This window comes from Ictidomys tridecemlineatus, chromosome 8, assembly GCF_052094955.1.
Source record: "Ictidomys tridecemlineatus isolate mIctTri1 chromosome 8, mIctTri1.hap1, whole genome shotgun sequence".
NCBI classification, from domain to species: Eukaryota; Metazoa; Chordata; class Mammalia; order Rodentia; family Sciuridae; genus Ictidomys; species Ictidomys tridecemlineatus.
This window is the reverse complement of record NC_135484.1, coordinates 36,389,848-36,414,501: the sequence shown is the minus strand read 5'-3', so window position 1 is coordinate 36,414,501 and position 24,654 is coordinate 36,389,848. Positions and strand designations below refer to the sequence as shown.

At 36.0% G+C, this 24,654-nt stretch overlaps 1 protein-coding gene across 11 annotated transcripts; it reads left to right on the top strand.

Annotated features, from left to right (window-relative positions):
* The first annotated feature begins 1,632 nt into the window (after positions 1 to 1,632).
* On the top strand, positions 1,633 to 23,101 carry LOC144366049 (uncharacterized). 11 transcript variants are annotated; one of them, XM_078019228.1, is made up of 5 exons: positions 1,633 to 1,857; positions 1,958 to 2,078; positions 3,337 to 3,433; positions 3,808 to 3,871; positions 5,256 to 6,198. In XM_078019228.1, the coding sequence occupies exons 1-5, from the start codon at positions 1,805 to 1,807 to the stop codon at positions 5,281 to 5,283; spliced, it is 363 nt and encodes a 120-aa protein (XP_077875354.1). In that variant the 5' UTR covers positions 1,633 to 1,804; the 3' UTR covers positions 5,284 to 6,198. The 11 variants fall into 11 exon arrangements, 7 of the variants coding, with proteins under 7 accessions (XP_077875354.1, XP_077875351.1, XP_077875349.1 ...); XR_013424900.1 differs by lacking the exon at positions 5,256 to 6,198 and adding an exon at positions 21,685 to 23,101 and having other exon boundaries at positions 1,635 to 2,078; positions 3,337 to 3,526; XR_013424901.1 differs by lacking the exon at positions 5,256 to 6,198 and adding an exon at positions 8,789 to 8,855 and having other exon boundaries at positions 1,635 to 2,078; positions 3,337 to 3,526.
* Positions 23,102 to 24,654: the final 1,553 nt, after the last annotated feature.

Here is a 24,654-nt window from a genome sequence, read left to right as displayed (position 1 = left end):
ATCAACAAATGCTTCTTAATTGCAAAAGGAAGATCCAAGGTTTTTCTACTTCATCACGATTTTTCTACTTCATCTGCTGCAGGATGAATATTTTATCTGTGGCAGGAGAAAGTTATATTCAACCCCCAAATCAATATTTAATACTAGAATTAAGCTTCCTTGTATAAATTCTAGAGTAAATATTAGACTACCAGATCTACAGTTTAATTAATATTAGAATCAATTGAAGAAGTAGCCATGATTTCACCAGCAGAAAATTGTAGCTCTAGGAGTCAGGAATAAAATAATAATAATAAAAAAAAAAGAAACAAGAGCAATGAGCTGCGTTTACAATGTAAAACATTTAGGTAAGGCAAATGGCACTTGCCTCTTCAAGTAACTTGCCTTTTGTTCAGAGTTAGACTGTTAATGGCAGGACAGCAGGTTGAGGTGAGAGCTGGAGGAAGTGACCACAGCCAGGAAATCAACGCCGAACTGAGCAGCAATCCTAAGCAATCAGTCCCAGAACACAGGAAGGTTCATGTAGGCATCAGACTCAGAACACCTTCAATGGAACCCTTAATCATGTTTTTTAAGTGCCAGATAGCAACAAAAGATTCAAGATTCAAGTGATCCTTCAAATTCCAATTATAATATTAAATACAATAACATTTGGGAAGACAGCTGGCACATAATCTTTGTCGGGCACAAGCATAATTTTCAGTACAGAGTAAATCAACCCTCAGTATAGGGTGCATTAGAGCAATGTTTCCAGCTCTTAAATCTAAGCACAGGCTCAGGATTCATGGGCTGACACTGTTTGTGACTAGATCCCAAAGGAAAGAACTTTTTCCCATTGAGAAAGAGGACAGTTCACAGCCAGGCAGCTATCGTCTCTATCCTGTAGGGGCTCTTTAACCAGCCAGTAGGCCTCTCTAAATGACTGAAAACCAAAATTGGATAATTCTCAAAGTTTAGGTGTCCTGGAATGATTTAACTCACTTTGATGTTTGGTCTTCAGCTACTCCTGTTAAACACAGAACAACATCTGTATATCATAATTAATTCACAGTTGCTGAGTGCAGCCTCTAAGGAATGGTATCAGGGACCATGTTTCGTAGAAAATAAGTGTAATACCCTGCTCATGACAGCTGATATCATAAAATAAGACTCAATAGTCGCATTTTGCTTACAAATATTTTGATTGCAGCTATTTGAATTCAACAGAATATAATGAGGTACTCTTAGCCTAACACAGAATTTAATTTGTACTAGTCCGCTGAAGGCACAAAATGTTCCTGGGGAAAATTCTGCTGTGCTACACAAACATGCAGGTCCTTGGAAATCCTGTGCATAAACTTCCTAAACTAGTGAGGGGGAGTGGTACTGATAAAACTGCTGGAATGGAGTAGAAGGTTCCTATTTGATATAATAATCTAAATTGTTTCTAGACACTAATTTCCTCTCTGAAGGTCAATATTTCCATTTTTGCAACTTTTAGCTAAGAACATTGGCAAATCATGCAAAAACAGGGAGGGGGTCCTTTTAAAGGAAATATGGTAGAAAGAGACCATTCGAAATGAATTCTAAATTACTTTTTGATGGTTAGCACATGACCTCCCACAGTCATGAGAACTAGAGGCGAAGGTGACTTTCTCTCAGAAAATGGGACAGGGAAGTTTTTTTGTTTTTTTTTTCTTCCTGAGAAGTCAGGATTATGTGACCTTATAAATTGGTCTCATTACAGAGCTACTGACAGACAGACATATTGGTTGCTGCCAGTAGGCATATGGGTTGAAATTTGGGGGAGGAGGAGGGAGAACAGATGGAGTGGGGAGATGGAGTGATGGACGGGGCCCCTCACACAGAGACCAGCTGGTAGGGAGCAGGTCATGTCTGTTACTGCTAAGCTGAGAAAGATAAGAGTGTCAGCAGTGGGAAAGGTGACATCCATCAATCAGCTTCTTCATTATGGCAGGAATGAGCCTTTCGGTCCGTCCGAGGGTGGAAGAAGGGGCCGGCCATCCCACACCCCACAGGTGGCAGCTCTGAGGGGGCTTCTCTTTCATATTGCTAGAAGGAAGAAGAATGTGCCCTTGGTGAGTTACTTCTACTTGTTGTGGGTCCTTGAGAGAAAACTCAGTTGATGATTTGATACCTTGACGTTTATGTTCAAGTGTTTTTATTTTCAGTAAAATATGATACGAATGTCATACTTGGTAATGTAACAAAGCAACGTTAAAAGTTTTAACAACATTAAAAGTTAACCCTATGGGTCTTTTTGGTGATGGCCAAGGCAAATGGAGTGGAGGGCAGGGCTGCTGGCTAAGGCCTCTGAAATGTAGGCTCCCTGAGAGTGATGACTTGTTGGTCTTGCTTATCTATAAAAGCAAGATGTCCAAGACGGCGGTGTATATGAAACAAGTCAAAATTGTAGGAAATGTCTCACAATGATTGTCAACTTCCTAGCAAATACATTTTCTGACTCTTTCCCTGATATTATTAGCACTTTGCCAACTGGTTGTTTCTGTTATTTGAAACGTCTGGAGTTATAAAGAGAGAGCTAAGGTAAGAAGCAGCAGCAAATGGACCATTTGACTTGGAAGTAGTTAATGGCCACACTCAGGTAGTGAAGAGTTGCACCGAAGTCTCACACTCTAGTGAGAACATGGTGAAATTTGGGTAAAGAAATATTTCTTTTATTCTTGGGAGCATATCCTTACATCATGTGCAATGTGGAGAAATGAGTGGCTCTACTTCCAGGGGCGGAACATAATCTTATTTTAGTTCTTGGTACAATGACTTGAAAACAGTAATGCTTAATTAATGTTAAAACACAGAGTTTAGCTGGGCACAGTGACACACATCTGTAATCCCAGCTTCTCTGGAGATTGAGGTAGGAAGATGGCAAGCTCTTGGCCAACATTGGTAACTTAGAAAGACTCTATCTCAAAATTAAAAAAAATAAAATAAAATAAATAAGGCTGTGGGTGTGGCTCAGTAGTAAACCAATGAGTTTAAATGTTATTGATTTGTGGATACATTTGAAGTTTACTGACCTGATCCTGTATGTGAACCTTCAAAGATTCTATGCATATTTCCTTCTCATGGGAGATTAATAACATATATCACCCATAATATTTATTAAAAACAACTTTTTCAAAGTGTGTGAGTAAATTAATTTTTAACATATATATTGTTTTTAAAATGTTTTCTGTTAAGAGGTTCTATTATTACTGACACAATATAAGACAATTAATTTAGTTTGCGTATCCTAATAGATAAGTGTCTATTTATAAAAACAGAACAGATTTTGGACAATTAGAAGTTTGTTAAATAAAGTGTCTCTATTTTCAGATTAGAGGACAACTGACCTGCATAAGAATTGCTTCAGTGATCCTCCTGGATGCTCAAGGAGAACACGTTGCTGACCTCATAACTGGTTCAGATGGAGGTTTCCTAGTTGTTTGGGTTTGAATGTGGTTTGGGCACATCCCTCATCAGTTTGTGTGCTGGAATCTCCATCCTCATCCATCTTCATGTTGAGGTGGTAGAAACTTTAGGAGGTGGGGATGAGTGTAAGATGGTTAGGTCATTGGGAGTTCCACACTTGGAAAGGATTATTATAATTCTCACAAGAGCCTGATTAGTTGCCTTGAGAGTGAGTTGTTGTAAAAACAGTAAGCTTGGTCCCTGAATCTCTCTGGCTTCCTGTCTTCTCATGTAATCAATCTCTCTCTCTCTCTCTCTCTCTCTCTCTCTCTCTCTCTCTCTCTCTCTCTCATGCTCCCACCATGATGCCATCCACCATTTTGTTATGCAACCAAGGGGACCCTCTGGAGAGGCTGAACACATGGGATCACCTAATCTTCCACTTTCAGCATCCAAAATTGTGAGTTACATAAACTTCTTTTCCTTATAAAATTTCCAGCCTTGGGTATTTTGTTATGGCTATAGAAATGGACTAATACACTAATTGGCAATGATGCTTTTGAATAAACAAATCTTAGATTGAAGTGGGATCACTACTAAACATGTCAGGAGACAGAGTGATGAAATGTTTGGGCTCTAGAATGAGGAGTAGACCCCAAATCTGGTCATATAAGCTTAAGTGAGCTAATTAATCTATAATTCTTTTTCTTGGGAGTCTATGTTGACATTAAAACATGTAATGCATGCAAAGCATTTATTATAGTGTTTGGAACAAAATAAGCACTCATAGATTTATTTCTGTTGTCATTGTTAGCTTTGCTAACATTATAATTAGGTTCCTAAATACTCCATGGACATTTAGCACTATTTTATAATTACTCTCTCTCAAAACTACCTTTGAAAGAAATCTAGAAATTCAGTCTTTTTTCCTCTTTCTTCCATTCTTCCTTAATTTCCCTCTCTGTCCCTCCATCTCCCTTCTCCTTTTCTTTACATGTCTATATAGTCAAGGTTTTAAAATATTATCATATGCAAATCCAAAAGTCTATGCAGTTAGGACATTTAAAAATAAAATATTGCAGGTTTTACTGTGTGTAAATAGAACATTTTTTTTACTGACTGGATTATACCATAAGAAGGGAAATTTAAGGGAAAATGCCCAATATTAATATAATTTGTATCCTACAAACTGTAGATGAAAATTTGAATTCCTAAAAGCATTTTCTTCACTAGGTAACATTGACCATGGCATAAATATTAATTACTTATTGCAAGTCTGCCTTCTTCTAGGTTTCCTAGTGGTATATAGAATCATTGACATTCTTGATTGTCCAAACATATATAGTAGCATTTTACTGAATGCATTTCTTTCCCCAAATGTGTGAAATATCCATGTTCTGCCTTTTATTAAAATAAGATTGTTGCATTTATGTTGGAAATATGTGCCAGTTCCCTACCAAGGAATCCCTCTCCACCTCCCTGATTCAATTTGTGCATGATTATTTTAATTTATAAAATAACAAAAAAAATGAAAGTAGTAAAAATAGATGTGCTCAAGTATTTCTGTATCTTCATGTTGAATTTGCAATCTGAAACTTCAGATATCAACACACGGAAATTGAGAATTGACTATGGAGGAGAGCACACAACCACAATCTGGATTATTTTTCAAATGCTTTGGGTTTGGCAAAAACTGAAATGTTTGTTGCCAAGCCCCTTTCCTCCTAATTTTAAAAAATCATGTGTGTTTCAAGGGAAATTTAATCCACATGTTTCTGATTCATTTGCACTTAAGTTGTCAAACCGTTTTGTAATCGTCAGTCTCTATCATTCTCTCGTCACAGAAAGCTGAGTTTTTCCAAGTGTACATGAACAATAACCTCTCAGAAGAATAAACTGAAGTTCATATTCAGAAATCGGGGATGGGCAAAAATGTGTATATCTCACCTGCTCTTGGAAAAGGAAAAAATTTGGAGTTTTTGACTCTGACTCAAACCTTTTGATGTAGACATTCACTTGCCCTTGAAAATATGTGGCTCTTCTCTCCAAGGAAAAGTATTTTTGGAGTTCAAAATATATAGTAGAAGGTGCTAAATAGCCAGTGAGGCAGGAAAATTCCATCTCTTTGTAAGTGAATATGATTCTTAATAATATGTGTTTTATGTTATAACAAAGAAACTTATTTCAAACTTTTTAATCCCCACAATTAGATTTATTTGCAAGTATCAACTTTTCATCTCAAATGTGAGCGTACCAAAGTGAAAGGGCAGCTTTCTTTCTTTATGTAAAATTAGTTTATCCCACTATTATGAGTCATTATAATGCACGAATAAAAATAAATTTTAAAATATTTAAATAAAATTAGTTTATGTCAAATTGACAGGGAGAAAGCACATTTTTTAAATGCATGTTCTTTCTCTTAAAATAGCCCAGAATTTGTGATATCTACATATTTTTTTTATGAAACATTCTTTAGTAAAAGTTTTAATGCTGAAGCTTACTATAATAGAATGTCCCATTTGGGAACATTCAGAACTTTTGTTTTATGAGAACTCTACCATATTCCTCCCATTTGGATCTCTTAGGAAGTGCTAATTCTGAACACTTCCTCTTTTATCACGGGATCAAACCATTTGGACTGCTGATTATCATGTACCCAGTAAAACTCAATCTGTTGTGCTAATTAGTTATGTAAACACATTTTATAATTGTGAAGTAGAAGCAGAACTAGACAACTGGGTAGGTGAGAAAAGATCAAAGATCTTCCTTAATAAATTGTTACGGTAATTAGTGTTTGTCTTGTAGTTCTTCTCCAGGGGGTCTTTTAAATCCAAGCTTGGGAAAACCTGCCTAGTGAACAAGGAAGCGATTGCAAAAACAAATCTTGCCAAGCTCCCCAAACCGACTTAAACCAGTGGAGTGAGAGAAAAAAGGAATACAAAAAAATGGAGGGAGATAAAAAGGGCTATGAATTGCTTTTATGGAGCCTCTTTAATAGTTTAAACGTCAAATATGAAAAAGAACTACCCAATCACATGTAGCCTATTTTTGTACTACAAAACAGCTTTCCTTAGCCCCTGCCCCCTCACTAAGGCAGCTTCTGAATAGCTTGTTTTGAGAATAACCAGGGTACTGTGTCATCAATGCTTCTCAAAAATGTTTTTTAAAAATACCTAAATTTTAAAAGAATGAGGGCCCCACACCCATTAACATGGAGGTGCCCCACACCCATTAACATGGGCTTTTCCCCACCTTATACTGTATAACATATCGCAAATTTTACTTCTCCCAATTAGAAAAGCCATGCTTGAGGATAGGGACTTTTGTCTGTCTTCCACACCAGTTTGTTCAATGACTGATGGATTGAATAAAACAATGAATAAATAGTAGTTTTCTAAATGTTTTAGAAGGAGCTTGGTAGAGTGTGGAGTTGTTCTACACTTCAATGCTACAGAATGTCTTTGACAAATTCACTTAATCTTTCTGAATTCTATTTCCTCCTATGTCTATGTGGCATTATTCATGTGGTTATTATCATCTACCTTTCAGGGTTGTGTCAAGTTTGGAGCAAATGTGTGTCAACTACCCAGCCCCATGTCTAACACTTAGTTGATGTTCTGTAAATTGTGGTTGTTGTTTTTCTGTTATCATTATCACTTTTTCCTTTTTTGTTTTTTGTACCAATCAAATAGCATTGAAACCCTTGAATTTAGTCTCGTCTCTCTCTGCTTTTTATCTTGCTGTTCTGTTTTTCAGATTTTAGTCCTGTTGACTTTGTTAGTTCTATTCATTTAGTCCTATTTTCTTGGTTGTTGTTTAGCTCCAATTGATTTATATAACAAATGCAACAGAATTAATAACTTAAGCAAATAATTTAAGACTATTTAAAAATTTTTCCCCTAAAATTTCTCACACATATGTGACTAACTACTTATTGCCCCAATTTCCAAATATAGTTAAGTTAGCAATGAGTGTTACCACTTCCACAGAATTACTCACTTCACCCAGAGTTTTCTAAGGTTGTGCGTGCTTCCTTGCAGTTGTGGTGGAAATGGACTTGTCCTAGATCTTGTCTAGGATTGGCTTCAGCCTTAGCTGTGTTATTCAATTTCATAAATATATTTTCCTATCATTAAATCCACAAGCATCATTTAAAAGATATCATTGTCTGGATGCATTGCTTTTAAATATAGTCCTTTGTCAGTAAATATAATGGAAAAGTCTCTGTATTTAAGCAAAATTTAAAAATATAGATTTTCTTGATGTAGATAGAAAAAAATCAGTACTTTTATTTTTTTTTTTCTTACAAAATAACTCACCTTAAGTTCTCATATTACTTTTTCTCTTTTCTTTCAGATAAACCTTTTAAATAAAAGTTTATATGCAAATCACAACCTCATCTCAGCAATCTAGAACTCTAATAAAAACCTTTGTTTCTACCCTTTTTTTCCTCCTCAATGCCTATCACATTGCTACTCAAACAATAATTCTCAATAAACATTGGTTGAATAAGTGAACAAATGAAGTTAAATCACACACAGATACCACCCTGTGAGAGCTATGATTGCAGTTTTACCAGCTTGACTCTTTTGTCACTATGGAAATTTATGAGTTGATATCAGTTGTTTTTACTTCCTAACTCCTTAAACCTCATTATAAACTATGGGCAGGTCAGTATTCTGGAAAAAAAAAAAAAAAAGGTCAGATGGATGAGAATTATCTGCAGTACTGCATTTTGGGAACTCTAATAAATTCAGCAGACTTTGTATTTAGAACCCAGGAAAGTCTGAGCACTTGTCAGTGGCATCAGAAACCAATGAAATTTTATATAGCAAATGATAGAAGAGTTATAGAACACACTGCAGTTCCCAGCATGCGTGGAATTAATGTGTTACAGGGAACAGAACTGAGGGGTAGGGGAAATTTGATCCGTGTTTTCTTAGACAATGGCATTCCCTTCACGGTTAGAGGACAGTAAGGGCCGAGTGAGGGTAAAAAAGTCAAGTTTGAAGGTCAATTTTGTTTTGCATGGAAACAATTTCATTGTGTAATTCTAATCAATGAATGGAGGGAAGGATGAGTCAATCAAGGTTTACAGAAGTTTCTTTTCAATCCTATAATTCTCTTTATGTCTGTGCTATATTCCCAGACCAGTGAAAGTTATCAAGAAAAATGCAAATCCACTGGTTACAAACAAGAATTTGATATATTTAAGTATATTTTTCTTCTATGCTTCTGGAACACAATAAGGATTTTAGAGATAACTAAGTTTGCTTAGGTATTGTTCAATCTACGAATACATTAATTATATCATTCTGTCTAATCTACCCGACGGGACCAGCAACCAATCTTTTTTTTTTTTTTTTTTTTTTTGCAGGAAGATGTGAAAATTAATATGGCATGTAGGTGCTGTTGGTTCCAATTAAAATCAATATCTGTCCTGATTTGTGCCTCTTGTCTCTATGACAGCAAGGGGGCTGGCTAAGGGGATACATCTGCTCCTCTCTCCCAAAGGGGCTCAAAACAAGTGAATGACCTGCAGTGTTTATTATTAAGTTTTCAAAGGGAAAGTTGTTTTGGTCTAATTGAAGCAATAATATGAGAGAGGTTATTTCTGGTCAGTTCCCTGCTGTTTTCACTCTGGAGAATATATTCCAGGTGTTCACTGTGCAGTGCAGCAGTCCGGTGCTGCCTTCCCTGGAGTTGAGGCATGCTAGTGCCAGTGGAGCAATAAACTAGTGTTAGTAGTTTAAGCCAGTTTTGGCCTTTCAGAGACACTTACTTAGTTAACTTTATAGTAAAGCAGATGGTTAATGAACACATTCATCGTCACAAGGTCCACTTACCATGAAATAAGGCAATGAGGTTTGATTAATCTCTAATACATTAAAAAAAGATTTCTTTCCCTTCCCTTTACCCAAAGTGGTTGTCACACCATAAAGAGGAGCTATAATGTCATGTTGCTATACTCTACTTTATAAATAAATTTTTCTTTGTTTTCCATCCAGATTAATGAATGGGCACTACAAGTAAATGAGGGGAAATCAACGGAAATCTCTTTGATTAGTCAAAATGTTAATCATCATTGACTCATAACTGTTTGTTGTCTGTCTCTGTTTTTGGAAAAGATATTCTAGCTCCATGACTTTCAAATATCCCTGAGACATTGCAAATGATACCAAGAATAATTGATTGAGGATGTAGACTCTGAAAATGCATTTTGGATATCAATGCAAATATCCAGTACATAATGTTTGATAATAACTTTCCTGCAGCACATATGATGACCATTTCTAATACAGGATAAAGATTGTCATAAACAATAGTTTGGGAATTTCAGTGGTGAATACATGTCATAAACTTTCACTTTACTTTGAAATACTTTTCTTAAACTTACAAAATGGAAAACATATTATTTGGTGGACTATAATCATAATTTTATGAGTTGCATACTGTATTCACTTAAGATAGTTCAATTTCAATTATATCCCCAGATAATCCATATTGGTAATTGCAGGATCAAAAGACTATTCTAGAGTTGAAATTCAATTTTCTCTGGGTTCCAAGTGGAATTGTGGATCTTAATTTTGCTTATTTTCATCTGTGAACCTAATATGAACCCACAGACCAAAATAGTCACATTAAGAGTATGGGCTGGATTTCAGGCTAATCAGGGGAAATGCCTGGGGAGGGTGGTGGTGGTGATGTCTGCTGCTCACCCGCTTAATCACGCAGACTTTGTGAGTCCAAGATACTTCCAGAGTCTGAGTGGTAGCGATTTCTCAGTGCACATTCCCAGATGTGCAAGTCAAAGGGTCTAGCACCGAATGTCCTCAAAGGAGGGGCCTTAGACAGAATACTTTGCCTCTCCAGAAAGTGAATAATGAGTAGCACCCAATGTCAAGGGCATCATATTTATAAAGCACTTCAGGTTCTTTGGATGGGATTCAAAATGTTCAGAAAGATGATTACTTATGTAGTTTCACTGACTCTGAGGAGAGGGCAGAAACCCAGCTCCAGTGGTTGTGTATCAGTCAAAGGGAGCTGACACGGACATTCCTCTCATTATTCTTTCCCTGCCCCTCCAAATACCACACACATAGCAACGGTCAATTACAGGGGAGCAGGTGAGGTGTGCAAATTAACACAGGAGGAAAGTGGTGAAAGTCCTGGGGGTGCGTTGGGAATGGAGCGAGCAGGGAAGGCAGGGGCTGCTGGGTTGGAAAGGCCAGAAACAATGCCACTTAATAAACATGACAGTTAATAAAAAAAGATTTAAATTCTTGAACAGGAAACAAAACCCCTCATGCTTCCATTCTAAAAGTTTCCAAGAGGTTTATGATGTTATGGTCTCCATTTAAGGAGATTTGTCCCAAAACAACAACAACAAAAAAGAAGTTTCTTTTTAATATGTAACTACATAAGGAATGAATAACCCTTATAACTTAAATGAACTTAAAACAAAACAAAAATAAAATAATGTTGTCCTACTTCAGGGGTCATTGTTGTTAGAATGTGCCTACAGTATTTGGCTTACTGAAGACTGTAGTCATCTAGTAGAACTAATTACTTTCTATTATTTAATAATCATAAAAGAACCCTCAGAGATAAGGGAGAGATAAGCAGGGAAGTATCTGCTATTGCCCCTGCCTTTTATAAAGGTTCACAGTGGGTGATGCCACAAGCCATGGCAATCCCTGCCAGTCTTAATAGACATTAACATCTGAGGCTTTATTGTATAACACAGAATTTATTATATTTTCAAAGTTAACATCTCCCCGCATTATTTCAACAACATAAATAGGCAAACCATAAGAATTTGCCTCTGTGATTCACGATGGACTTAAATCAAGAAAGCCCTTTCAAAGATAAAAAGTTGAAGGTGTATTTGAAAGGGTCTTTGTTTTGCATGAGACAGCCATTTTAGCAGCCAGAGTAGGATAACTGCCTGTCTTGCCAACTCTGCTGTTTACAAGTTAATTTTTTTCATGATTAGAATGTGCTTTAAGATCATAAGATAACTCCCAGTAGTAATGAGCTTCAATTATCACGTTATTGGAGACATTTCAAAGAGATTTATGGTTGATAGATTGTGAGATAAAACATCATTTACACTCTTGTTCCTCAGAACACAAAGGTGACTTTGAAGTATTTGTTTCCTTACAACCCTTCTGTAAGGCTTGGCAAATTATCTCCTTTTGTTGTTGTAGTTGTTTTCAAATAAGGAAACTGAGTCATAAACAGCATTATTCACTGTTAAGTAAAAAGCTTTGATCTCCTGCATTTAAATCTGTTGATAATTATAAGGTTTTTAAGAAGCTGCTGTTTATCACTGACATAATTTGCTGAATAAAAATGAAGTGGCCTGCAGAAAAGTGCTCTCCTTACACAAATAAACTAGTGTAGTGACCATGGTAAGCTGGATTTATGAGTTCACCATCTTGATATTCATAGAAACTATTGATCTTGGGCTGGTGGGAGTATAAGTGAATGGGCACCCTTGATCCCTTTAGCTAACTCTGGAGCGGAGGTTGTGAGCAGGATCAGGCCACCAGTGCAGAATTGTCCTGAAACAGACAAGTAGGAGATCATATCATTTTTACAGTGCTGTCATAGATACTAGTACTTTATATTTGCAAGGTTACTTTACAGTTTTCAAAGGCTTTGTAGCATATCCTCTTAGAATTTGAAAATCTTGGAGATCAAGTAGGCAGACTACTTGATTTTACAGACAAGGGTGTAGAAACCCTTGCTGATTGTCTTCTCTACGGTCATGTATACATGCACGGAGACCAAGGGATAATGTCCAGGAATACTGATTTACTCTCTGACCACATGTCTTAAAGATGTTATTACATCCTCATAACATCTATGTGCTATAGGAACTGTGTGATCCATACTCATTTTGTAAACTGGAGACATGGCTCCAAGTAGTTATTTGACACTCCAACTAGAACCTCAAAGCTTATGAAGGACAAAATTTGGTGTGGTGTCCAGGCCTTGTTGAAAATTTTAAAAGTCAAGTGAAAGAACTACCAGATGCATTTCCACTGAGAGGCTCTTGCACTCTTAGTTTATCTGTGTGTTATCTATTAAGGGTCAGTTGGAACGAACCTTGGTTCAATTTCTTGAAGAGTTATGAAACTAATGTGGTTTGTGTTAAATTATAACTTCCAGAAGACTGAAAAATTTCATTATGTTGCTAATTTTACACAATAGTCCCTAATGGATGAACTAAGTTATTTTGCTTAGAACTCTTTTTGAGATCCTGGACTTGAAGTATCATTCTAACATAAAGTCATAAAAATAAACAACATCAGCAGCAACAAAAAAAGCTCCACTTCTGTTTTTGCACTTTTTATTCCCCTCACATTATTCCTTTGTTTGAAAATACTCTTCCTAAATTGTTTACATTTTCTGGCCATGTGAGGATCCTTGCCATTCTGGATGAAGACTCCAAGACACTCTGATCCTCTGTTTATCTCGCTGGTTGTCCTTCATTTATTCATTCACTAAACATTTACTGAGTACCTTGTGCCTGGCAGGCAGTGTTCCAGGAGCTGGGGAGGGAGTACTGACAGCAGAAGACGTTCCTGTCCTGCACTTAGCTTAGAATTGGGAGAGATATTGAACAAATAAGTTTATAATTCACTTGTTAAATTGTTATTAAAATATATTTTCATTTCTTCATTGAACAAATAAGCTTCTGTCAAGCATGAAAACCATAAAGAATAAAAGTGAAACTGGGAATGGGGTGGGGAGTGAAGAGGAGAAGGGCTGCTATTTTATACATAAGTGCTCAGGGGAGGATTCTGTGATGAAGGGATGTTTCATTAGGGAATGTGAAGGAGCAAGCCATGGAGAGATCAGAGGGCACAGCTAGTTGAAGGAACTGTGCTTGGTACTTTGAAGATAGAGTAAAATGTGGAGAGAGTGTAGATGAGGTCAGAGAGAACCAGAACACACAGTCCTTGTGGGCCATTTTGAGAGCAATGGAGGGGTCACTGGAGGGGTTCGAACAGAGGAATAAATTAAAAAAAAATTTATTTCAGAAGATCTGCTTTGACTGCTTTGTGAGAACAAAGGGTGGTGGTGGCGGGGACCTGGTTGACAAGATTAAAAGAATCAAGGAAACTAGTTCGGAGGCTATTGATAATAATTCATGCAGTAAGTGATGATGGCTTAGTTATCATCAAGTTCCAATCATATCTTGGTGACAACATGACAGGATCTATTCAAAGATTTGATGTGGAGGCTCAGAGAAATAAAGCAATCAAGGATACTTAGAAGTTTTGTCCTGAAAAGCTGGAAGACTGATATTTTCCTTTCTGTTAAAAAAAAAAAAAAGGAAAGATAGAAAATAAAATGAGAGATGAATATCAGAATTTTGGTTTTTGACATCTTATTTTGAGATTCTTACACAAAAATAGAGATCTTGAGGAGGTTATCATGATTACAGAAGGTTTATAAATGGAAAGGATTATTTGAGATTGTTCAGGCTTAGAAACATGACAAGGAAATGAGGATAAATATCCAGGGAACTCAGTTTCTTTGTTAGACTAGAGATAAAGAGGAGTTACCTAGTGCACTGAGAAGGAATGGTGGTGAGAAAGGAAGGGTGTGCTATCTCTGAAGAAAGAATTTTAAGAACCAAGCAATTAATTGGATTTGCCTCCTTTCCTATTTTTAATCAAACAAGATATTAAAAGTCTGATTCAAGATGAACATAATTTAAATATGATTATATATTTTAAAAATCTGCTTATAAGAAAGAGTAATGGGATTTATTTATAGTTCTCTGTTTATAGAATTTCATTCATTCTTTTCCAAATAATGGCTGAATCTGGGAAAATTTACTCCATTGTAAGTCTGAAGTATCATAAAGAAGATAATATGAAAACTAAATAAATCCGAAGACTGATTTTCCTGGGAAGGTATTAGGTTACAGTATAAGGAACATAGGCTAGATAAAGAGCACCCTTGGAGTGAACTCAGGTTCCACACACATGTTAAGTGGTAAAGCCTTGGTCATGGGTCTTACTCTCATCCTCTTTAACACAGGGATATCAATCCTGACCTCTGGAATTAATACAGAGAGCAAATTTTAAAAATTAGATAAAGAGACTAATATATCATAAACATTTATTATTGAACCCTAACTCATTAAATACATTCAAAATGATGACTTACTTTGGAGAAAAAGCATATATATTAGCATCATTCAGGTTATCTTGATTATGAACTATTTGTTTAGGGACATATACAGTTTTTGTAGCTGATGGATTTATTATTTAAAATTTTAAACCAATTGTTTATTTTTTTCCCAGTTTCAAGTCTGGGATAGACAAATAAACAAAAATTTCTATTTACCCTCCTTTCATTTAGCTATTCTGGCATGATCTACCAACTTGAGAAATGTAATTTTTTCTTCCTAAGACTTTGTTCCACCCAGCTGGAAGATATGAGTAAGAAAAACTTCCCAGTAATAGCTGTTGCCTCCAAGTTGTGCAGAATTCTCCAGAGAGAATACATTTTTAAAACATACATAAAATAAATGTGACCATTTTAAATATTCTGAAATTTTCTCTAAATCACTCTTTAGTTCAGACCTTAGTAAATAATCAAACTTAGTGAATACTTATCTATTTCATTTCAATTTTACAATGCAATTGAAATATGAGTTCAGATGATGGATCTATAATCTATTATGAAATGAAAGAAAATTTATCTTCAGAGGAAATCTGAATGAAGAGAAGATTTTAATTATATGCCATTTGCTCTTAATGGTGCCTTTATATCCCTAGAGTGAGTCAATTGTATTGTCACCAAGATACTCTGTCATTTGATTGTTGTCCCTGCCCTATTCCAGGTCCCATGGCTCAGTCCAGTAGACCTGGATCCCCTCATCGCTCACAAATGTGGAACCTTTGTTGACTAGAGACATAGCTTTAGTTAAACTTAAATTTTTCCTAAGATGTTCACCTTACTGCTTCCAATATGCTTTCTAACTAAAGAAATCAAACATAATCAAGCCAAAAACTTCCAAAGTAGACTTTAAGCATGGAAGAGGAAAATGTTCTCTTTTTAATCTGGGTTAAACCACAAATAAATGTGGAGAATGAAGCTTTCATGAGAAAAGAGGCAAAGAATTTCTCAATTTTCAACAGTTTAATTTTAGGTTTATATAATTTACCTGCTACACATTTAAAAATTAGTATGGCCTACTACATTAGGAGTGGAGAACTGTTTATTTGGGTAAGTGCAATATTACTTAAACATATTTAAAAGTTATATTTAGTGTGTAATGATTAAAATATGTATTTAGCATCAATTTGTAGGAAATATCAGGATAAACTGAAGTACTTCATTAGAAAATAAAGTACTTCTCCTATTGTTCAAATGAGATCTATACCTTTCCTAAAACACTAAATAAAATGAATATAACTTTTACATTCATGTAAAAGAATACATAGATGGCTATTTAATTCAAAAAATGTCTACTGATTATTTTCCAGGTGCAAAACTCTGTACTAGGCACTGGAATTATAACAATGAATAAAAATAATTTCTTCACCAGAGAAACTCAGTTTCTAGTTGACTTGGACAAAGATTCAAATAAACTAAGAAATGGATACAGACAAATTAACTGCAAGACAGAATTTAGTAGACAAATCCAGGTACACAGAAGAAAAAGCAGTTATTATTGACTGGGGGATCATGGAAGGCTGTTGCCGTGCTACATAAAATATCTTTGAACAGGCAACAAATGTGATCTTTCTGGTTAATGGGACAGGCAAAGCAAAGCTGTGGAGTTGTGAAAATTCTTAATTCCTTCAGGAAATGAAGAATAGACTTGGGTAGCTGCAACACAGAATCCATGAAAAGATGAAATAAGCAAAAGTTGGAACTGTCAACTAGAGATAACTGAATGCCATCTGAAGTGTCTGGACTTGATCCTATATAAACTTGGAAAGCTATTTTGGGTAGAAGTGTGTCTAACTATCATTAAGAAGAGATTGTTAGGACTATATATGAGCTCATCATCCAGAAAAGTAAAGTAATCTGCCATGTTAGCATTAATTGATGAAGTGTAGATAATTTTTTGGACATAGGTTCAGTCTGCTCTGACATTTTTCTTCCACTTACAATTTCACACTGAATTTAATATTCTTTCCTGACATTTAAAATTACTGCTGTTCCCAAAAGGGATAGGAATACCTTTGGCAGAGCATTCTCTAGAATGTTTAGATACACTTGGCATCTTGTCTTGTAAGCACTGAACTTCTTCCACAGCCTCTGTCTTTCCCAGTTTGGCTCACTGATTTTTTCCACCAAGAGGAAATCCTCCCTTTCAATCTTGGCATATCCTGAAATCAAACACATCTCCCTACCCACATTCCTCTCTTCTGATGAAGTTTGGTATTCAGGAGTCTCAGTGTTGACTACTGGGCTCTTCATCTGCCAACCATACCCAGAATCAGGGGCCTCTAATAACATCTACCAAGCAAGGGTCTGGCTGGGCCCTCTTCCTGTCGCTTGCCTCTTGCCAACCTTGAAATTAGAACCCCATACCAACGACCAAGATCTTGTTGTCTATGAACAAAGGCATCGGGGCTGTCATTTTCACCTATTTGTAATTCCTGCCCAAATCCTATTATTAAGTGATAGCCCACTATGTCCATAGACAATCTTTTTTTTTCTTGGTTTTTGTTTCTCCTCCTCCTCCTCCTCCTTCTTCTAATAAATTATAGCAGAATGCATTACAATTCTTATTACACATACAGAGCACAATTTTCCAAATCTCTGGTTGTATATAAAGTATTCATAGCCAATCTTTATAGCTGGGAGAATTCTCCAACCCTATCTACCTACAGGGCAACCTCTTTGTCAAACTTTAAGTGTCTTTTCTTTCTGGCATTTTCCCATTGTTGTTAGAAACCACTGAATCTCCAATGTATAGGAGTCAGTACAACTAGAAAGTTACCTAAAATGTAGAAAACTGGAATTCTTTTACAGAAAATTGATGAAATATGAATTTATGTACCACATTAATTAACATGATAATCAAAGTTTGTTTAGTCTGCATTTATGTTTGAAGAAATCAGAAGTTTAATGCTTTCCTTGAGCTCAAACTAGTAAGTAAATATCTGCACCTCTGAGTTCTATACCAGGCTCTATGTTAGGTGACTTAGTTCTCCTCATGACCTGTCATCACCTTGCTTCCTAGCCAGAGTTCAAATTGTACATAATCACAGGAACATGCAAGAATTCAAACAGGAAGAGAAGGAAAACATTTCAATTGATTGTTGATTGTTCTGCTATCTAAGCCCACAGTAAAAGGAAGGTCTCTTTCACTTTTTAAGGATCTAATTCAAAATAGAAGATAAGTCAAGGAGATAGTATATTCAAGGGGAAAAAAGAACAATTTTTTAAAAATTTTAATCTTAATGGTATTGTCTGTATCATTTTTAGTTGCTGATTTTTTAGAATTTAAAACTTGGCAGTGTGTGTTGGACTAATCAAGTGTTAACAGTTCCCAAGCCTGGATGATGATGGGTTTCCTCCCAGACCTCTGCATTGAAGATCTACCAGTGGCAGTGTCCTAGAGTCTGTGTATTCGATAAGTTTCTCACATAGTATGAATAAGTTATGCAAGGAAACCCTGTTGCACTGTGCAGAAATGTTAAAGTGATATTAATTTATATTTTTATTAATAGCTTTGCATCTTAGTGTGTTGGGCTACTGTAACAATATATTATAAACAAAATGCTTATAAACAACGGAAATATAATTTTGACAGAAAATCTGAGAAGTCCAAAATCTAGATGCTAGCAGATTCAATGTTGGGTGAGGGCCCACCTCCTTATTCATAACAGTCCTGTTCTTGTTCCATTCTCTTGTGGCAGAAGGTGTGAGGGATAGGGAACACTCTCAAATCTCTTTCATAAGTGCACTGATTCCACTCAAGAGGAATGAGTGTGGTCTCATTACATTAGGGATTAACATTTTAACATCTATATTTTGGGTGGGGGAGACACACAAATATTAATCTATAGCACTTTCTTTCTAGATTTTTCATTTAGAACCAGTATATGCTTTATAGATGAGTCAATTTTGTTAATTGTTTTAAAGTCATAATTTCCACTCTTGGGACAAATTGAAACAATTAGATAATCTGAGTGACATTAGGACATGAGAGTGATTGAGAAGCATGTGAAAACTATAAGAAAGCATAGTAGATGATTTGCATCCTTCTATTTTCTGCATACGGTTTGCAAGTGTATGCAGGAAATAGAAAGATGACTTTATTCTTTAAAATATTGGGCATTGTCTATGGTAGTTGGTAAATAAGAAAGTTATTACAATAGCTTCAACTTGCACAAGTAAACAAAAAATTTAGGTTGTGTCTCAATAAAAATGCAAATATCATGATTGTGATGACAGTCATGTTCATTGTTTTAAGATGCGTATCTAACAATAGGAAAATGGAAAGTACTCAGAAAACTTTTAGATTATCCTATTTATATACCCATTTGATTTCACCAGATAGAGACGACAGAGGGATGAGGCCAGATAAGTTGTAGTTAGATTGAAGGTGGAAAAGTTCAGTACAAATTTACTCTTGAGCTACAGAGATTGCCCTGAACACCAGTTGAAAAATTCTGCTTCAAAACCTATCCACTTGAGACATTTCAGACCTGAAACACAACCCAAAAGAATGAAGAGAAATAGCCTTACACCATGCAATATGAAAGAGGGAAAAACAATTTTCCCACTGAGTGGACCCCTGGTATACAATATCAGGTGTTTAATCCCTTGTCAAAAAAGCCCAAGAAGTCACATAGAGCATCTCCTGCCACTCCTGAACACTCCTGGGCAAATGCAAACCAAGCAAGGTTAACCTCAATTTCAGAGCTCATCAGAGGGGCATTTAAGGCTTGCTTAATTACTGTATTTTAGTTTTTCATAGACCTTGTTATAAGATAAATCTCTCCTCAATGTAACTTAAATCATCTCCTTAGAGCATTAGCTTATTTTTTCTTTATACTCCCTTTGGAGAGATGGAGAACATCTGGTCAAACCAACTCTCAGTGGTATTTATGACTATGTTGTTTCCTTTTAAAATTCAAGGACTCTAAGCACAGTTTTTAGAGACTTCTATCTCAACTCAGGTTCCTTTCGTTTTGTTTTTTGATATAAATTCTTGTCTGATGGAGCTGAATGAATAAACTTACATAAGACTTTTTCATCTTTATTCCAGTTCTATTGACCTAAGCCTTAATGTATTAAGAAAATGGTTGAAAATATGTGCAGTCTTTTCATATCGATGTTTAATTATTAATATTAATAATTAAAAAGGCCTGTGGTGTCCAAATATTAGGCAGTCAGCCCATCTGTTGCACACTTGGATTTCTTATTGGGTACAAAGAGTTTTCTAGGCAAATTGCTTTTGTCATTTTGAAATGCAGTGAACAGACCTTCAGTCCTTAGTCTCATTCTCTTCTCTTTATCTAACACTATTTTCTCTCAGTTCTTGGGATTTTCCATTTCTTTGATTTTCTCTATCAATCTTGCTGCTTCTCTTTCTCCCTCTCTCTCTCTCTCTCTCTCTCTCTCTCTCTCTCTCTCTCTCTAAATATATATATATATATATATACACACACACACACATATATATATTTTTATTTTTCTAATATATATATATATAATTTTTTTTAAAGTGGTGTAAATGTTCGAACCCTGTGCCTCACACATGCTAGGCAAGCACTCTACCACTGAGCCACAACCATAGCCCTTGTTTATCTCATTATCACTTAAAAATCCATGACTTCTTTCCCTCATAAAAAGAGAAAGAAGGAGGGAAAGTAGGAGAGATTTTTACTACTTCCTATACCTAATATATTGATAAGTGTCAAAAATAAAAGGAAAACATCCTCTGAAGCAATTAGGGAGATAAGGAGAGGCAAATCTGAATCCATTCATGTGTCAGAACAAGCCCTGACACTATCCTCAGCTCGATTCTTTGGGAACACAGGCAGCTGTTTCTGATCTTTTTCACAAAGTGGGTGTGGAAGCTCCACCCTTTTCATTTGTCTTTCCCTGTTCCATTAATAAAACATTTTTCTGGGGGAGGGAGACTGAGGAGACAGGAGAAGGATCATTATTTCCTTGACATAATGGGATCATGTGAGAAGAATGATAACTTTGTTTGGGCCTTATAGTCCACTGAACCTCAGTTTGTTCAAGAAAAGCAAAAGAAACCACCTAAACTTATCGATTGTCTTTGTGGGATAATTGGAGAGGTTACTGTGGCTGGGCTGAGTTTGGTTCTAAGGTTTTCTATGTGAATTAGTGGGTAATAACCGCTTGTTATGGGTGACAAGCAAACACCTGGGAGGGCTGCCTATTATATGAATTCTCCTGTGGAGTTTTTACTCAGTGTGAAATTGTAAATTAATATGTGGTGGTTCGATTTTGATATCTTAATGAATGATATCAAATGAATAGTACGCCGAATTTTCTAAATAATATCCTTGAATAAACACAACAGGACGTCATGCTGTACTGGGAGTTTTTTCCCTCCTCCAAATGGTAATTTAGGAAATGAGCCATAAGCTCTATGCACGCAAGTGTACCATAAAAAGCCCATTAACTAAGGTGCAAGTGAAATGAATCTGACTACCATGTGTCTAGCATGCCATCTCAAAAGGTGCCACTTAATAGCATTCCTGACATCACCTTGAACCCCCAATGAGAAGGAAAAATGAGAAGAAGGGGGAGATTTTTTTTCTACACTTAGCAAATAAAGAGGGTATTTTGTATAAAGCAAAGCAAAGTCAGTATTGGAAAAGCAACAACATGATATATCTTGGTCTTCTTCCAGAATCACTGAGAGTCCTCGCCAAAAAGCGAGAAACAGTATCTGAAATGTTTGAAAGGCGGGAGCTGTGCCAGCCCTCATCCATGAGGTTACTTGAGATGGGGATGAGGAGTTCCGGAATGATTGGCACGACTCGTTGCCATTATCAATTAAGGGTTAGAGAGCTCAGTCGATATGCCTGGCCATTTTATCCAGTGCCAGAAAGGCAGCATTTCTCCATGGTTTGAGAATGTTTAAGGTCTATGTAACATAGTTAACCAAAGAATGGCTGTAAATGCAATAAGAGGGGTCAAATTTGCTTGACAACAGTCATTGGCCCTAAGCCCAGGCTCTGCATGATGTGCCAGTCATCACACAATTTGGTCATTTATCAAATATTATCTCTCCCTCAGGTCAAATGGCATCTATAAGGAGTGATTTCCAGTGCTTCTCACCCTCTGGGAAGTCCACACAGAATATTCCATTTGGAGATGAAAAGTCCTGCTCAAAGTGGCATGCACTGATTTGTGGGACTGGGGTGCAGACAGCGTCCCATCTGATGGGAAGTCTTATTTTTTTCTCTGAATTCTGACTTTTCAGGCCCCACTGGAATACAGAGGGAGAACAATCTGGGGTAGGTCAAGAGGAGAATGCACAGTTTGCACCCTGTCATGTCTCCTGACTTCTATGGGACTAGGAGACAAGGTGGAACTGAAGGAAGGACAGTGACTGCAGACAAAACTGGGACAATATCAAACATGTTTCCCCCTCTCTTCCCTTCTACTCTCCGCTTGAAGAGACAGAAACCAAAATTTTTTTAAGTTATTAATATAAGAAATTAATTTCTAGGCCCTCCTGGTAAATAGATAATTTCTTTGGGAGGTACACTAATTGCTTCAAGAGAAAAAAAAATATTCACTTTAGGATTATGTCCTCTATCTGGTGAAACTGGTGACACTGAATAATGACCTCTCTCTCCTTATTGCATTCAATACATAGGTTAGGACTGGGATACAGCAAACCTTAGGGATACAGTAATTTTATAAAACGACTGAATGACATTGTGCTAGAGAGACTGCCATTATGAATACTTCAAAAGTAAATACTTCCCCCACCCTTCTCTTCTTCCTTGATTTTTTTTCTTTTTTTTAAACAACAAAACCTGAGATCGACTCTAGTGATACAGGCTTTAGATGATGCACTGAGTCTTCGTTCCTTAGAGAGTGTGGAGGAGGATCTGGTGAATGCACTATTAATTTTCAGGTAAATTTAATTGCTTTTTAAAAGTTTTCTTGTGCAGTACTTTATTTAGAGTTCATGCCCTTAGAATATTTAAAAGTGATCTACCTTAGAGAAAATCTTTCCAACTTGCTCAATTTAGAGAGGAAAATATTGAGATGTGGAGAGATGAAAATCAAAATTTAGTTAAAGTGGTGAACTGAATGCATGTATTTAGTTATACTAAAAACAGAAAATCAACTCAAAAGATTAGGAAAGGACATGCAAAGACAAAGAATGGGAGAAACCAGGGCTATAACATTTAGGAAGCTAGAAAGCAGATGGCCAACTGGTAACAGCAGATTCGGGAAACCATATTATAAATCAGTAGTGAGGAATGCAGAGAAGCAACTGGATTTATATCTCAGAATTTCCTGAAGCTGAGGGATTGGTGGTATCAGGCACCCCCTGGAGTGGAGACTGTACCGGGGATACATGAAAGAAGACAGCCCTACTGTCATTTCCATGGGCAATTTACACATTGAAAAAAATCAAATTGATGAATACTTTAAAGGGAGAAGTTGAATAAGAGTATAGAAATCTGGATCACAATGCTGTGTCTTATTTATTATGTGGTTAGATATACTGTGTGTGTGTGTGTGTGTGTGTGTGTGTGTGAGAGAGAGAGAGAGAGAGAGAGAGAGAGAGAGAGAGAGAAGCTTAATAATACATTAGATGTTAATAAAACACTAATTGTAACATATCTCATGTGAGTCAACTGTATGGAAATTAAAAAGAAATTCTTCAATTCTTATTCAAACAATTAGTTGAAAAACAAGTTTGGGGATGAACACAATTTTTTTTTCTTTCATTATGGCTTGATTTAGAAGCAGTTCTTTTTTCTAGTTTAAGGAGCCCTTGCAAGAAGCCTAATTTAGGTGCTCACTGAAGGAAAACCAGAAACTGGGCAGCCTACTACGGGTTGCAGTTATGTGTTATAGGGCTCCCTGGAAGAAACGACCCAAGGCTACTTTGGACCCACAGGTCTCCAGGGTTATAATTCTCACACAAAAAGGATAAGAGAAAGCTGCTCCAAAATGAGAATTTGTTTGAATTTTCTCACAGAAGACACTGAACATGAAATGATGAGGGAGGGCTAGTAATTTATAAGGTATTGGGAAAAGTAGTGGAGTATTTAAAGACCAGATAAACTAAAGTTTACTAAAGGGCAAAACATAACCATTATGGAAAGACAATCCCTCCATTATACCATTGCCATAATCAAATTTTGGAGTTTCAAAATAGAACACATAGAAAACAAGAAAGGAAAGAGAGAAGGAGGGAGAGAAGGAGGAAGGATGAGCAAATAGAAACCAGTGATCCCAGCCAAGAAAGTGGAAGTATCTTTGGAAGGAATGGGCTAGAAGGTTGGAGTAGAGAAAGTAAGGTGGTTCCACTGAAGACAGTTTAAAAGAAATTTCATGGCTCTGTTTGGTAAGAACTAAAATAATAAAGTATGAATTCTAAAAAATTGCCTGTTCTAAGAAATTATTAAAAAGATCACTTTGGGGAAAATTAAGAGTTAATTGATGATTATCTAGTTCATAATTATTAATCATTATTCTTTACTAGATTGTATTTTAGCCCAGAAAGCAATCTTAAAATACACAGTGTAATAATTATTTATGATAAAATTTAATATATTTTTTATACTTTTTTTCTCACATATCATTACTTGTTTTTGTGTAAGATGATCTCTTTATTACAGTCACTTGTGAATCAAGTGTGGTCATATCTCATACCATGGGATCAGTACAAAAGAAGGTTATCTTTTAAAGTCTTTGGTTAAGATCAAAGCTCTAAATGTGTAATTAATACAGATAAACTTATAAATTAGAAGACAAGGAGTAGATATGTCATTTATTTCATTCATTACATTCTGGTGTAAGTTTCAGCCAGAATTTGAACTGCTATGATATGTTCACAGTAGAATAACTACTAATTCATCCTGGTTTGAATAGTAAGTTCCCCATTTTGGTACTGAAAGATGCACATGTTAAGGAAATCACTCAGTTCTTGACAAACTGAAATGACTGTTTTCCCTAGTTCATATTTCATCAAATTATTATAGTAGGATCGGAAAAGCATCTCAGTGTTAATTCTTT